The 15022-nt window shown below is 43.1% G+C and overlaps 2 protein-coding genes across 2 annotated transcripts in view; both read left to right on the top strand.

Annotated features, from left to right (window-relative positions):
• The window catches only part of fa2h (fatty acid 2-hydroxylase), a 31058-nt gene extending 28453 nt beyond the window's left edge, over positions 1-2605 (top strand). The window contains exon 7 of the mRNA XM_068711622.1: positions 84-2605. Coding sequence (XP_068567723.1) covers positions 84-151 — 68 coding nt within the window. The 3' untranslated portion in view covers positions 152-2605. The remainder of the gene's footprint in view (positions 1-83) is intronic.
• A 1349-nt stretch (positions 2606-3954) lies between these two features.
• Positions 3955-15022, top strand: ano10b (anoctamin 10b). The gene is made up of 16 exons (XM_068711621.1): positions 3955-4072; positions 4225-4301; positions 5874-6139; positions 6804-6977; positions 7822-7953; positions 8464-8580; positions 8740-8856; positions 9533-9868; positions 10033-10215; positions 10465-10520; positions 10625-10699; positions 11579-11743; positions 11835-12026; positions 12124-12261; positions 12349-12465; positions 12552-15022. Exons 3-16 carry the CDS (start codon positions 5881-5883, stop codon positions 12573-12575), a joined length of 2085 nt encoding a protein of 694 aa, XP_068567722.1. The 5' UTR covers positions 3955-4072; positions 4225-4301; positions 5874-5880; the 3' UTR covers positions 12576-15022.

The following is a 15022-nucleotide window of genomic DNA, read 5'->3' as shown; positions in this document are numbered from 1 at the left end:
AGATGCTGTTTTTTTTAGGTTTGATTCTCCATGCTTCTGTTTTTGTCTGCTCTATCTAAAGTAACAATGTAATCTCTTTCCAGGTTTTGGAATCACCTCCACGTTCTGGGACCACCCCTTCAACACAGTCATCCCCAATGAGAAGTTCTAACACAGAAACGGCTCTCCTTAAGGGCCACAGGACTTATCAACCACGCTCCTTAGCAAGCTCCGTGATCATTCCTGCACTGTTGCAAAGCCTTTCTGTGCCATTTTTAAAAAATGTTTTATTATTATTAACCAAACCAACATCTACTACCACTGTGCTCTTCACCGCACTGACCTCGCCAGCCAAGTCATCGGAGGAAGGCCAGCGAGAGACACACACACAAACAGACATCTGTGTATTTTGATCAATGCGTTGTAATTTAATTTTGAAGGAATTATAGGATTCCTCCAGAGCTGTAGAATACTATAGTGTACATTCAAAATCACACTGAACAAACTCCAAAAAATACTCCAAATACGCACTCTTTTATTCGCCAGCAGCACGAAGACGCAGTCACACATGTGCAAAATTTGCATTTTCACTTTAAACTTTGGTGAACTTCAACCCGGCGAGGTCACAGCCTCAACCAATAGCAAAGAAGCATGTGTGCGGTTGACCCCAATCAGCACCGCCCACATACAGCACGAATATCGCCTCATGTGTGACCACGCCCTTACTCAAATTAATGTTCATTAAATGTGCGCACACACACACACACACACGTGTACTGTCCAAGATTCCCTCAGAGAAGGACGGAGGTAAAGGAAGTGATAGGTGGTCGTTGAATGTGGAAGACGGAGAAGGAATGGGATGTGACGGAGTGACAGAAAGTGTGTGTGTGTGAGAGAGTGTGTGTAGAGGGGAGAGAGAGAGAGAGAGAGAGAGAGAGAGAGAGAGAGAGAGAGAGAGAGAGAGAGAGAGAGAGAGAGAGAGAGAGAGAAAACCAACCCAGGAATGAATAACCTTTATCCTTCCTCCGCGCTGTCTGCAGCTTTAATCTTTCTCTTTTTGCCGCCGGTCACCCAGCTATGCTGCTACACTGTTACGCTGCAGGTATTGTAACAGTCTACAGATGTTCCCTCCACCGTTTACCCTCCACTGTAGTTTTTGGAAACGGCTGTGACCAGAAAATGTTTGGTTTCAGATGTTTCAACATGCTGACAGTTGAGATTTAATTTATTCACTACCAGCAAAGCCGCAGAAGTGAAATTATACATTAGAGCACTAATGCAGTGTCATGTTAACGTGTCATGTAAAGCAGAGTCCTACATGTTTCTAACCACTGGAGATATATTTTTGCAAGTCTTTTGTAATACTTCCTCCATTTTTTTCTTTTCTTTTTTGTCATTCATGATACAACAAAGATGTAGAAAACATATTTTGTAAGATGCTTTGTACAGCAGAGGAGATTTTAAGGAGAAGTTTAATTGCAGCAGTTACGTTGCCGGAGTGAGCAGATGTTTTCTTATTGGTGGGACGTGAAGAAAACGGATGCGATGGATGGATGTGGTGTGTTGTCATGGCATCAGAGGAACAGAGCTGAAGGAATGAGGCCGTTCTGTCAGACTTCCTGCTGTGGGGATCTCGGGGTTAACTTTTGTTTAGTGGCCCTGCAGACCCCAGCAGGATGACGATGGATGAACCATCTGACCGGGCAGCAGGAGATCTTGATGGCGACTGGCGGATCCTCAGAATGTCTCCTCTAAACACTCGACAGCTAAACACTGATAACTAAAGCAGAACAAACTTAATTAAAATCCATTTACATAAATAGGTAGAGGAAAGTGAGAATATACTACAACTGCAGAAAATCATTTCTTATTCACGTTTCTAGTTTGAAGAAAAGACTCACATTTACATAATATATATGTACATGCTCTCCTACAATATGTAAAATAACATGCAAAACCTATTTCAGAAAGCTTATGAAGAGGAGTAAAATAATAATAATTAAGTTGTTTTCCCTCAGTGCAGCAATAATAATGAAGTCTTCAGGTAAACCTCGCCAAAACACTGTTTCTGATAAAACCAGTTTCAGCAGGATTGAGCTTTAACTGCACCAAAATGTGTCTGCAGCATATCTGTTTATGTATAACCATAACACTGTCTGTCTTGCGCTGCACAAAGTCCAGTTGATAATGAATGCTCACAGCATCATGAAGAAAGAATCCTGACTTTGATATGACCACAAACCTGTTGCTTCAGAGAGAACCAAAGATGACTTTCAACGTCGCTAATAATGGTGATAGTGATGACCGCGATAATGATGATGATGATGATGATGATGATGATGAGTGTAATAATGCAAACTGATTGTGGCGGCTGCTTGGCAAAGTAAAACGATTCAGTACACACAGATCTTATTTATGTATATTTATATGATATAGATGAAAGACAACAGCTTGTACACCTTGATCCTGAATGAAAAGTGAATGTTTCCTTGTGCTAAATTATGCAGCGTAAAATAATATTTCCTAAATCTGTTTACTTTAATTTCTTATAACTTTTATTTTGGAATTTTAAGTGTATATGCAAATGCAAAAACGTATTTGTAAATAAATGTCTATATATTTCTGAGGTCAGTTTGTCTTGTATTTTTTGCTTGATCACTGTTTATTATACATTTCTGTGGGTAAGGGATCAACAACATCATTACAATTTATCTTTATGTGGGCATGAATGCTTAAATAACATGGAAACCCATCAAATATTTGCTAAGATATTACAGTTTAAACAAAAGTGGTAAACTGAAAAACCAACATTGCCCTTCCTATACATTCAGAATAGTTTAAGAGGTGCTACAATAACGTACACATTTACTTATACTTCTAAAAACTCCAAGGGACTTTCAGAGAGCTTCATATTATGTCTAACATAAAGCATTGGTTCCCTACCAGGGACCACAATGTGGGGATGTTGGTACGTCAGACGATTGGTCCTCCACTTTGGTCCAGACTGAAACATCTCACAACTATTAGATGAATATGAGGACATTTTTTTACATTCATGGTCCCCAGAGGATGACACACACTGACCTTAGGGATCCCCTGACTTTTCCTCTAGTGCCACAAGGTCGATATTTTAGTGAAACGCTTTGACAACGCCATCTGAACTTTGTCTTTTCATGTAGCGCCACCACAAGGTCCACAGTTGACTTTGTACAAGGCTTTACCTAGACATTACCTTCAGCCTCAGTTTTACTTTGTGTTTGCTGCTAATTAGCACACGTTGGCATGCTAACATGCTCACCTAAGATGTGGTAAACATTACCTGCTAAATACTAGCATGCCATTATTGTCATTGTTAGCATGCAGATGTTAGCATTCATCTCCCTGCTGTTCTTTAGTACAGCCTCACAGAATTGCTAGCGTGGCTCTTATTTGCCAATGACGCCCCGGAAACCAAACAATGAATGCAAACCCAATGACACGATGCATATGTCTATGAGTTTTGAGCAGTTCATACAAAGAGTGATTCTCCCTTCTCAAAATTTTTTTTAAATGTTTTTAAGAATTTAAGCAAGAATAAAATAAATAAAAATAAAAACATAATGCTGTATGGCATAATGTAGTTTTTTCCCTACTGTCTCCTGCTATGATAATCATCTTACATCTTTTAACATTCATGTCACCTTTTAGGGTTTCAACCCTCAGGTTGAGAACCACTGTTGTGGTGGTACGTGGGACGGTTTAGTTAGTGTCAAACATTGGATTAGCTTTTTGTTTGGATACAGTAAAAGTCAGCAGTGCTCTACTCTGGTTCTACCCGAAATGTGTTTAAAAGCAGCAGATTGTCTTAGAAGTTTCGATCCAAAGTGTAGTTGCCCCGGAGCATATAGCAGAGGAAGGTAGAGCAGTAGGACCCAGTAGCAGCAGTAAAGCAGAGCGGGAGGGAGGAGTCTGAATATAAACCAAACAACCCTCCACACCCTGCAGTCTCTGGAAGTTCCTCCGCATTCCTGCCATATACACACACACACAAACACACACACACACACACATATACTCGCACAATAAACTGGGAGGAACCACACACTGAGGCGGGGTAAGTGTGTGCAGAGAATGAGAGTGTGTCGATTCTGGTGTTCTATTCAGGAAACCTGAACAGATGTTGTCTTCCTGTTCATTTGTGTGTGTGTGTGTGTGTGTGTGTGTGTGTGTGTGTGTGTGTGTGTGTGTGTGTGTGTGTCCAAACAGGAGTTCGGAGGAGGGGTTGTGGGCCTGCTGTAGGACCAGATACCAACCAGTACCTCATCATCAACGCTCCCTGCCAGGTGCTGTATTTCCTGACTCAGCCTCTGTCCCCCTGTATACGTCTCTCTCTCTCTCTCTCTCTCTCTCTCTCTCGCTGTCATTGTCTATTTAAACACAACTCAATCACCATAGGGGGGACGGTATCACTTTCAGTTGTGTCTTCCTGTGTCTCTGTCAAGTCTTATTCTGTCCACTGGGAGTTTGTTTGTGTGTCAGTGTACCTTCAAGTCCAGTAGCGATGCTGTCAAATCAGAGGAAGCTCTTTCATCTGCTGTTTTTTTGCCAAAATATCCACAATGACTTCCTGTGAAGCGGAACATTTTCGTGTAGGTTCATATCTGAGCAGCAAGTAACTTAATTTAGTTACCAAGTACAGTATGCAGATTCCTGGAAAGATAATGCTTAAAGTTGCTGCCTGTTTAGTCTCACATAACCAGCTTAATGCTGTTATGATGTAATAGCTGGTCATGCAAATGCAGGAATAAAAGATGAAAATCATAACTGTCATGACTGCACTCATGTAAATGATTGATTATGAAAAAGTCATCTCAGAAAGGTGTTTGCAAAGGTTGTGAGTGATTGGTGGCACACTAACAGAGTCCTTAAACAGGCAGAATAAGCGCTGACTTTTTATTGCCTCATGACTTTCATCAGCTCATGAAAAGATTCATAAATAAATTAACGACAGTGAACTAAACTGCAAATGTGAGCATGATAGCATGCACATTTGCTAACATGCTAGCAATGCTAACATGCTGATTTTAAGAGGCTTTAATGTTTACCATGGACTTTATCTTAAGTTAGCATGTTAGCACTCCCACATTTGTTTATTAACACAAAGTACAGCTGAATTGTACTTTGTAATATTATTAGTTTTGCAGGTGTTTGGTCATAAACCGTATTAGACAAAGTGGCAATTTGAACTGATGACGATCACTTAAACTGTTACAAGTCATCCTGAGGGGGGCGTGAATGTCTGAACCAAACGTCATGACAATCCATCCAGTAGTTGTCGAAACATCTCCTTAAAAAGCGCAAATGTCAACCTCATGGTTTTTGCTGGAGGGAAACGTCAGTCGATCAATAAAGTCACAAGCATTCAACCTCTGGTAACCATGAATGTCTGTGCACAACGTTGTCCAAATCCATCTTGTAGATATTGAGATATTTCCCAGGATAAGTGAAAACTGTGATCCACCTTTGGCGTGATATGTAAAGTCAGATCACCAAATTCATTTGAATTCCTCCTCTGGGCACCGTGAATGTTAGTGCCATATTTAATGGCAATCCATCTAACAGTTGTAGAAGTATTTCACTAGAAGGCAATAATGTCAACCCCTTGGTGGCACTATAGAAAAAGTCAGGGACTGCTAACATCAGTAGGATTTATCCTCTGGGGACCATGTACAAATAGGATATTTTGTAGAAAACCTCGCAATTTTCTTTACAGTGTCACCAAACCTAGACTAGTTCTTTGGACATGATCTACCCCCCTAGCTCCTCTATTGGGAGATGTTTAGGATGGAGAACAGTGAACGTCGCAGCAGACGGTAACCTCAAACTAAAATTGTTTTGTTAACATTTCTTCACAGTCTCAGCATGAGGAAGGCAGGTGGTGATGAAGGTGGTGGCGGCAGCAGCAAAACAGCCGAGCAGCCGGAGGCTAAGACTCCAGCGGGGGCGGCCCTGAGCAAACTGAGTGATACCACTATTGGACCGGACTGGACCAAAGTTAGTTGCCCCTGCTGTGTATCGGAGCGGGTCGAGCCGTTGGTTCTGGTGAAGCTCGGAGAGAAGGTTCGCCCTGAGACGAAAAGGTGGCTCATCAGAGTGATTGGAGCTCCTCAGAAAGATGGAGGTGAGGGCTCGAATAACAGTGATGAGCTGCAGGATTCCTGTAGAGCTCACTTTTCCGTCTGCATTGATTGCAACCCTGCAAAGAAAAGCATGGATATCAAACATGTATGAGCCTTTCTCTCTCTCATACTGAAAGTCTATGGAACAGAAGACTCATTGCCTGGAGGGTCTCCAGCATTTAAAGCATCTAGCAATAGGCATTTGCATTTGCAATGCCAGTTGTCAAAATACGTAAATATATATAATATATAATGATTCCTATGAACATGAAAAAAGATGGATACTGGTTTTCTGCAGCTATAATCACATATATTTATTTGCAAATGAAACACCTTATTTCAATATTCAAACTACTTTATTCATGTGTGAATGGATAATTCCGTTATCATTTCTTTGCTGATGACACTCAACATTCTTTTTATTTTTTCGAGCATCTCATCTTGTCCCATTGAATGTCACATCAAAACATAAAGCTCAACCTAACTAAGACAGAGCTCCTTAACTTCTCAAGGAAATCACACTCAAATCATGCAAAACCTAGTCAGTTTCCCATTGCCTGTATATGTTGATAATATATCAACTACTGAAGTTTTTCCTATTGAAGGAATGCGACCAGCTCAATTGTCTACAAAGTACAAAATAAGAGTTTCACTGTCTCTCCCCAGGTGCTGCATTACTGGCCCACCCGGGCGAGGAGGCCACTGGTGACATCATGGTGCTCTCCGCCCCGCGCTGTACGTTACTTAAAGCTACTGAAGAGTTGGGTCTGTGTAAGACTTACCGCAACGGGGAAATGGAAGCCTTCTCCTACAACGACAGAGACAACTTTAAAGATTCAGGTACAGCAGTAGAGCCTCGAATGCACATTTAATGTTGGAAGCGAAACAAGAGAGCGGGCTGTATGTGAGTGTTTTTTGCCTGTGTTCAAAGCACATCGTTAACAGAATAACTGGATGATTAAGTGTATTCTCCCTCTTTTGGAGTTGAATAAACCATTAAAAAACTTATGAGATTATCTGAAAAATGCTTTGTCGCAAAGCTAGCTCATGAATAGATATTGATATTTCTTTGAGGGGGTTGTGGTAACTAGATGTTATGACATCCCAACCACGTAAGGGAGTCCCACTGGGATGCTTCTGGGGGTCTCTGCTGATTTAGGAGTCTCCATCTTGGTCTCAAGTCAGGATGGGATTCCCATCATCCACTTTTTGCATCTGTTAGCCAAGAGTGCTCCCCAGACATGCTTCCTCCCTCTCTCTCTATCGTCCTCCTCATGTGTGGGAGTGTCCTCACCATTGATATTTTATGTTGTAAGTGATGTTTCAGTTCACATTAACACATGGTGTCTAGAAATGACATCTTACTTTTAGTCACACTAGCAGTGGGTTGGTCCAACACTTTGGTCCACACCGAAATCTATTTCTGAGGCAAATTATATCACCAGTACAGACGATGTAATGCAAAAAAACATTCCCCATTCCAAAATTATATCTAATATGTTCTTTTATCATTTTTCTGCACAACCATCTGGCGACCCCCTGAAATGATCTTATGGTTCCCTAGGTTGAAAAAAACACTGACTTAAAGCACCATTGTGCCTAACACATAGTACAGCCTCACAGACTCTTGTGTGTGTTTTGCTGGCTATATTTATGTATCAGTGTCCATTCACGTGTGTGACAGACAACATGGAGGTGTTCCTGACCCTGGCGGAGCGGCAGTACATCGTGAAGTATGAGCTGGACGGTCTGCGGGCGCAGAGAGACCTGAGGATACCCGGCCTGTCTGACGCACTGCAACACCGGGACAACATCTGTGAGTGCTCTCACTGTCAGTATTGGACACGACATACACACAGTGGAAAGATATCCATCATTTTTCAATTTGTTACTTAATTAGATCATTTCAATGAATACCTTGAGACAAAGATGGAAACACACACACTACTTGTTAAGATATTTTTTGCAGTGGACTCATCTCTTCACATTGCAGACTCTATCCAGTTCATATACTATGTTTTGAGCAATCTCATCATTGACAGCAATGTTGTAAATACTCAATATTCAGCCAGCATCCACATACACTATTTGCATCTATGTCTCGCTGACCTCAGCTGTTCTGCTCTCCTCACATTCCATCAAGAAATTGCTTAGGTCAGCATCAGCCTCAGAGTGCGTCACGCATTGATTAAGTGTGTGTGTGTGTGTGTGTGTGTGTGTGTGTGTGTTACTGTATACAGTGTGGATTAGTCGTTGCGTCTGTCCTCAAGGCCACTCTGTGGTTAGTGTTGCCTTGTCGTGGGTGTAAAAGTGAATGTTGTTGCAGGGCGGAAGCTTGGGTCAGCTGGTGTTATTGTGGACACGCTTCCCCTCCACAACCCGAACCAACTGAAGGATCTCAGCGAGGCCTGGTATGCTGGGAATCAGCTGGCTCAGCCTCTGGGTGGGTGTAAATACAACAAACACAAACACACACTACCACATGACTGAACTCCCACATGCAGAAACTGATGCGAATTTGCAAAAATTGCAATGGCTGTCTTTTGAATGAATCGATCCTTGCATGCACTTACACCAGACACCTGTCTGCTGCTTTGTCCAGATTCAGTCAATGGGTATTTTGGAAGCTCTGTGGCTTTCTACTTCAGCTTCCTTGATTTCTACACCTGGTCTCTGCTCCCACCAGCGATACTGGGCCTGACCATCACATACTTCTCAGGTAGGTGTGCAGATTTCTCTTTTACTTTGGTGAATGTACACAGTCAATTTGACCATTTATAATGGAAACATATGCAATTATTTTGCAAGCTACTAGGGTACCTTAAGCAAAAGTGAAGCCTTCTTGTTGAAGAATGGTTGTTACAATAATTTCATATAATCCCTTTATCTTAAAAACTAGATCACAAGCTAATTCTCTTGGGGAAAAAACTTTTTTTTTTTTTTTTTAAGATACGTATTCTGTATTATTGGAAAACTTTAACTACTCTTTTATTGTGAGATAACAAGGTAATTAATAATGATCTTGAGAAAATTGAGAAAATTAAATAACTTGTTCTAGGCTTCCGTCCTTTACTGCTCCTGGGGAAAAAAAATATTTTTGCCCACAACAGTGAAAGGCTGTGCCTGAGAGTGGTAACAGAGTAGAGACTATTTGGTGTATTTGCATGTTAAAGCATGTTAGCATACCTATAGTTATTGTCACAGGAGGGTGGGGAACAGAACTCAAATGCAGACAAACAGGGAGGGTTCAGGCGTTTAGTGATAACAAAAATGCACATGAGCTTACCGGCCTGGTTAGAACAGAGTCCACACGTAAACAGGAACAGGGCAGGAAAAATGTCTCATTAAGTATTTCAACCTGACAGCATCAACCGAGTTCTTCTCGCCCATCACAGGTGAGGTCCAGAAGGAGATGGAGGAGTCCCTCTCGGGCTCTTCGGCCACAAATGACGACGAGTCGGGGCCGGCCGTCAGCGGTCACATGATCCAGGCGGTCTTCAGCATGCTCTGGTCCACGGTGGTCATGGAGCTGTGGAAGCGGCGGAGCTCCTCCCTGTCCTACCGCTGGGGGACCATGAACCTCGCCGAGCGCTTCGCAGAACCCCGACCCGGCTTCCACGGCGGCCTCGGGGTCAACCCTGTGACAGGTCGTGTGGAGCCGCTCTTCCCTGACTGGCAGAGGGACCTGCGTATAGCACTGGTGTCAATCCCAGTGGTGGGGCTCTTTCTAGGTACAACTTCAAATGTGAATTGAACAAACTAACCAGTGCACGTTATGGAAACTGTGAAAGCACGTGGCAGAAAAAAGTATGCTCTGCTCTTTAAAGATGGCAAACTTCTCGGCTCTTCCTTCCGTCCTCGTGTCCCCTGCCCTGTCACATCTCTCTCTCTGCAGGCTTGGTGGTTCTGGGTATGCTGTGCTTCTACTGGGGGGAGGCCCAGGTGCAAGAGCTCCACAGAGACTGGGACTCCCTGCTGTCTCAGACTCTGCTCTACGTGCCCTCAGTGCTTCACATCAGCTACACAAATGTGCTGGCGACTGTTTACAGGACGGTGGCAAAGTCCCTGACTGAATATGGTGAGCGAGACGGAGGGGAAGGAATGGGGGGAGGATGGAGAGTGATAAAATTCATGGAGTCGCAATGATATTTGTCCTATACTGATGATGGGTTGCATTGAAAACCAATGCGGGTTGAGGTAAAAGGGTGATGGGAGGAGACGGGGACACAACGAGCGTCATTCAGCTGATCAGGTCGTGTAATCGTACCAATAGTATTGTTCATAATGCTTGTGATCAGCCATTCATTTCCCTTATGACTCCCTTTAGAGAACCACAGAGAGGAGTCCGCCTTCGAGAACCATCTGACAGCCAAAGTCTTGGTGGTGAGTTCCTCCTCGCCCCAGCGCTCCTCTCCAACCATCAGCTCCTACCTCCTCTGAACCCAGCAGCCTCTTTCACCGGCTCTTGTCTCTCTCTCCCCCTCCAGTTCACCTTCTTCAACTACTTCGCAGTGCTCTTCCACATTGCCTTCTTCAAGCAGGATGTGCCTTTGCTTCGCAAGGTAACAGCAGGAAAATCTCCCACCGGTCTCAGTAGAGTGTTGTGTCTTCAAGCGGGGACCGCAGTGATTTAGCAATGCACATCCCTAAACTTGGCCAAAAAAGAAGAAAAGAGAATGGTATGAGTCGACGTAGTAGAGGCCATTGGGTCGTACTCATTTACCATGCTGGTAATGTTAATACTTAATCTATTTGATTGAAAATGGGGGGAAAATGGCTCCGATTTCATCAGTTTCCGTGATTGCTTTGCATGTCTACATAAATATTAACTTTGGTCGGCATGTAAATCAGTAAACCAGCGAACACTGTTGCATTTTTCCAGTTACCAAACATCTTAGAGTTTTGATCAACTTCATTTCTGGCGTTATTGCGTTGCGATTGCATTCTCCCTGCAAGATCTAATCTGCAGCGTTTCATTAACTCACTGTCATTCAGCGTTTTGGAGAGTATTCTCATACCTCTTCGTCTTCCCACCATTTTCTCCTCTGCTTAAAAAACTCTGATGCTTCTTAAAAGTCCTCCCGCCTACTCCAAACAAAAGCTCTTCTATCTTTACCAGGAACTTGTTCTAACTGTAAGGGGAGATTGTTAAACACGTCATAATTCTAAGAATGGTCTTAGAGTTCCGTCACAAGGGGCAACTCTTTGTACTAGGATGAAAACGACCGCTTATGACTAATGTGGGTCAAGGCCCAAAAATGCTGGATCCCACAATTCCCATAATGCAACTTGATTTTCACCTTACTTCATTCATTTTGCCTGACATCACGTTCATGTTAGTCATATTCCTGTTGGGAGGGGAGGTTATTTGTTTTTGCCCTAACCAGTGATGTCAGTGAATGAAATAAAAAAGTTCACCTTTTCTCTTTGTCCATCTGAAGCGTCTAGCGTCTCTGCTGATAATAACACAGCTGGTGAACCAGGTGACAGAGGTGGTCATACCCTTCCTGGTGGACCGGTTCATCAGCGCCCCCCACAGGACAGAGAGCGAAGACGATCCACAGGAGGACAAATTTCGGAATCAAAGCACCCTGCCTACTTTCCCTGTGAGTGTGCAATATTCAGAAAAGGCGCATATCGAGACAGGGATTAAAAAAACACTCTGGCGGCGTCTGACACATCTTGTTTTCCTCCTAGGGCTTGTTTGCAGAGTACATCGAGCTCCTGGTGCAGTTTGGGTATTTGAGTCTTTTCTCCTGCGTGTTTCCCCTGACGGCCGTGCTGCTGCTCATCAATAACCTAACGGAGATCCGAACGGACGCCTACAAGATCTGCAAACTCTTCCGGAAACCCTTCTCCCCCCCTGCGGCAAACATGCGTGTGTGGCAGGTCAGCAGAAAACACAACGCACAATAGAAATGAGACGCTGCCGGTGCGTCTTGCTCAGTCATGAGTGAACAGATGTCTTCATTGTCCTGTGTTTCAGATTGCCTTCGAGGTCCTGAGCTTTGTCTCTGTCGTGTCCAACTGCTGGCTGCTGCTGCTGTCGCCGTGGTTGCAAAAGCTGTTTCAGGAGGGCGGGTTGAGCAGCACTAACGTTCTGCTGTTGGCTGTTTTGGTGGAGGTAAGAGGGATCCGTGAGGGGTCAGTAGTGAGAGTCACATGAAGAATAATCCCACCATGACGTGTTTACCTCTGTGTTTGTTTGCAGCACGTGCTGATCTTGGTTAAGGTGGTTTTAGCGGTGCTAATACCTGATGAACCGGACTGGGTCCGAAAGAAGAGGGAGCACATTGAGTTCACGTCCATGCAGGCCTTGAGAGAGCAGGTTAAACCCTCTACCATACATTTCATTATTTCGCATATTGGTGTTCCACCTCATTAGCGTCACAACTCTCCTTTCTTCTCTTCCAGAAACTGCATTGTGAAGGATCTTGATTGCGTTGAGGTGTTGCTTATGTTGTGCTGTGCTCGGCTGCTTCAACTAGAAGATAGTACCAACCTCAGTGTTGTGTGGACCCACAGAGGAGAAGAGTCTTAGATCTTCAGCAGGGCCCACAATGCATTCTGCTGTGCCCCAAATACTGCCCCTGTACACTTTAATATTCCTGCTGCTCTCACTAGTTATGGTGCTTCCGCAATGTACACCATTTGAAATGCACACTCATATTACATGTACACTGCAAGTACCATTGAAACAGCAGCTAAAAAGTGTGGTTGAAAAAAATATATTAGACTGCAAATGGCATGTATTGATTATGTGTGCAGACGCCTCTAAAAAAGACTTTGGTATGATAACGGAGGTTTCCTCAGGGTTTGTCTGGATTTAACGAGGGCAACTGAAGAGGTCTTGTGAAATCACTGTGGCTACAGTATGTACAGTCAGTAGTTACAGTAGTAAAGGACAGATAGGACAATATTTGAGGTAATGGTGAGGGTCAGTGGCAGACAGAATACTTGACAGACTTTGTCGGGAGTGTTTTTGCTCAGATTATTGATAAGGCATAGTGTTCAGGATTCATAATAGGAGGACAGTACCATCTTGTTACCCAACTGTGCAGTTCCACTCAGCTCAACAGAACATTACAGCATCTCTAAGCTCATTCTTTTGGTTTTCAACTTTGCTTTGATTGACTCTCACTGCTCTCATCAGTCTGAATTCAGCTGTTTTCAGTAAAAAAAAAAAAGAAGCTGTAATAAACCCACTGTAAACCCACAGTAAACATAATACCATTTGTATCAGCTAAAGAGCCAGATATTTCCCTCAGGAGCTGGTGGAGACCAAAAACAAAGCTAAAAGGAGAGCGAATATTGGATGTTAGGTGGACAACAATGTTGTGTTTACGGTTAGTTGTGCTGCCCCCAAGTGGGCAAAAAACAATGATTGCAGCTTTAACTTCAGAAAATCATTAATTTTGTCTATGGCCCAATCCCAATCTCCACCCTTACGGACTCACAGACTTTGAGGCACGCTCCCGTGAACTCCGTGAGGGTTTAGAGCTGTCCCACTGTCAAATCGTTGAGTGTTTGAGGGCTCTCTGGCAGACATTTTGAGCACTTCATGAACCCTTTCCATACGTACTTTGCCTAAGGGAATTACCCACAAATCATTGCAATGTGACGTTAAACACGGGGTAACCAGTGGACGCATGGAGCATTTTCATGGTAACGTGATATGTTGCAGCAAAGTGCTGTCCCATTCGTATTTACACCATTTCAAACGTTCACTGTCCCTCACACTCAACCACTTAGGTGACGTCAGTAAGTCCTTGAGGGTTCAGGGTTCGTGGCTTTAGAGGGAACATTGGAATTGGGCCCTTGTCTCCATCAAGTGGAGAAATAACAGATTGAATTGTAATTCTTTATTGACAGTGAAACAAGGCAAGTCCTTATAGAGGGATGTAAAGAGTTTTACATTCTACACATTTATTATGAACGTTTGACTATAATAGGTTTACAACTGTTATTGTGCTCAAATCACTTTGCTGTCTGAATTGATGTTGAAGACCTTGTAAGAAATTGGGAAAAATGCTTAAAGATTTGCCTCTGGTTGTTAGTTAGAAGGAAAGTTGCTCTTGTATCCTCCCTTGATGGTACTGCCCTCTCCTTGAATAATAAGAGTATGCTTATAGGACCGTGACACATCTGTAACATGAGATGAATAAAGTAAACTATGTACCGTGATTTGATTTGCATTGAAAGTGATGGGGCGCTACCAAAGAACCGCTATGTGCTTTGCAATTAGAAATGTGTATATTTTCAATGTGTGGATTTCAGTCTTCACTCACCTGCTTGTCTGTTGTGTGCCTCTAAGAATGACTGCTTGAGTTCACTGTGCTGCAACGACTAATTCACCTTATAGTCTGTCGCTTTACACTCACACTTCTGGTGTTATTTCACTGTTCCCTGCTGGCTACATTTGGCTTAATATAATGAATGTCCACCATTTTTTTTCCATACTTGCTTGACAGTGGTGTATTGTTTTTCCTTTTAAGTTATTGATTTTAAGAGTTAGTATTTGTTCCAGCCACCAGGAGGCACTATACACTTTCCATGTAATTCCACATGCAGCTTTTCACAATACAGGCCCAGGTGGCTGTAGAAGGACTGTCTCAGTGCAGGTGCAGATGCATAAGGGGGGTGAGACTTCCTTTTGCGGCAGTAAATGTGCACCCCCTGACACTAATCATAAACCTTGGTGTTTGTGTGTGTGTGTGTGTGTGTGTGTGTGTGTGTGTGTGTGTGTGTGTGTGTGTGTGTGTGTGTGTGATCTGTTCTGAAGGGTTGTGAAGAGATAGTTAAGATTAAAACTATTAGATTTCAGGTCAGAAAACAGGTGGCAATGTTTGCAGGTTGTCCTTCAATAAACTCACAGAAGGAAACTG

Source organism: Cebidichthys violaceus, unplaced genomic scaffold, assembly GCF_023349555.1.
Source record: "Cebidichthys violaceus isolate CVI_PGR_0920_01 unplaced genomic scaffold, fCebVio1.0.p SCAF_164, whole genome shotgun sequence".
Taxonomy (NCBI): domain Eukaryota; kingdom Metazoa; phylum Chordata; class Actinopteri; order Perciformes; family Stichaeidae; genus Cebidichthys; species Cebidichthys violaceus.
Note: the sequence above shows the minus strand (reverse complement) of the source record. Positions and strands in the feature narration are given on the sequence as shown.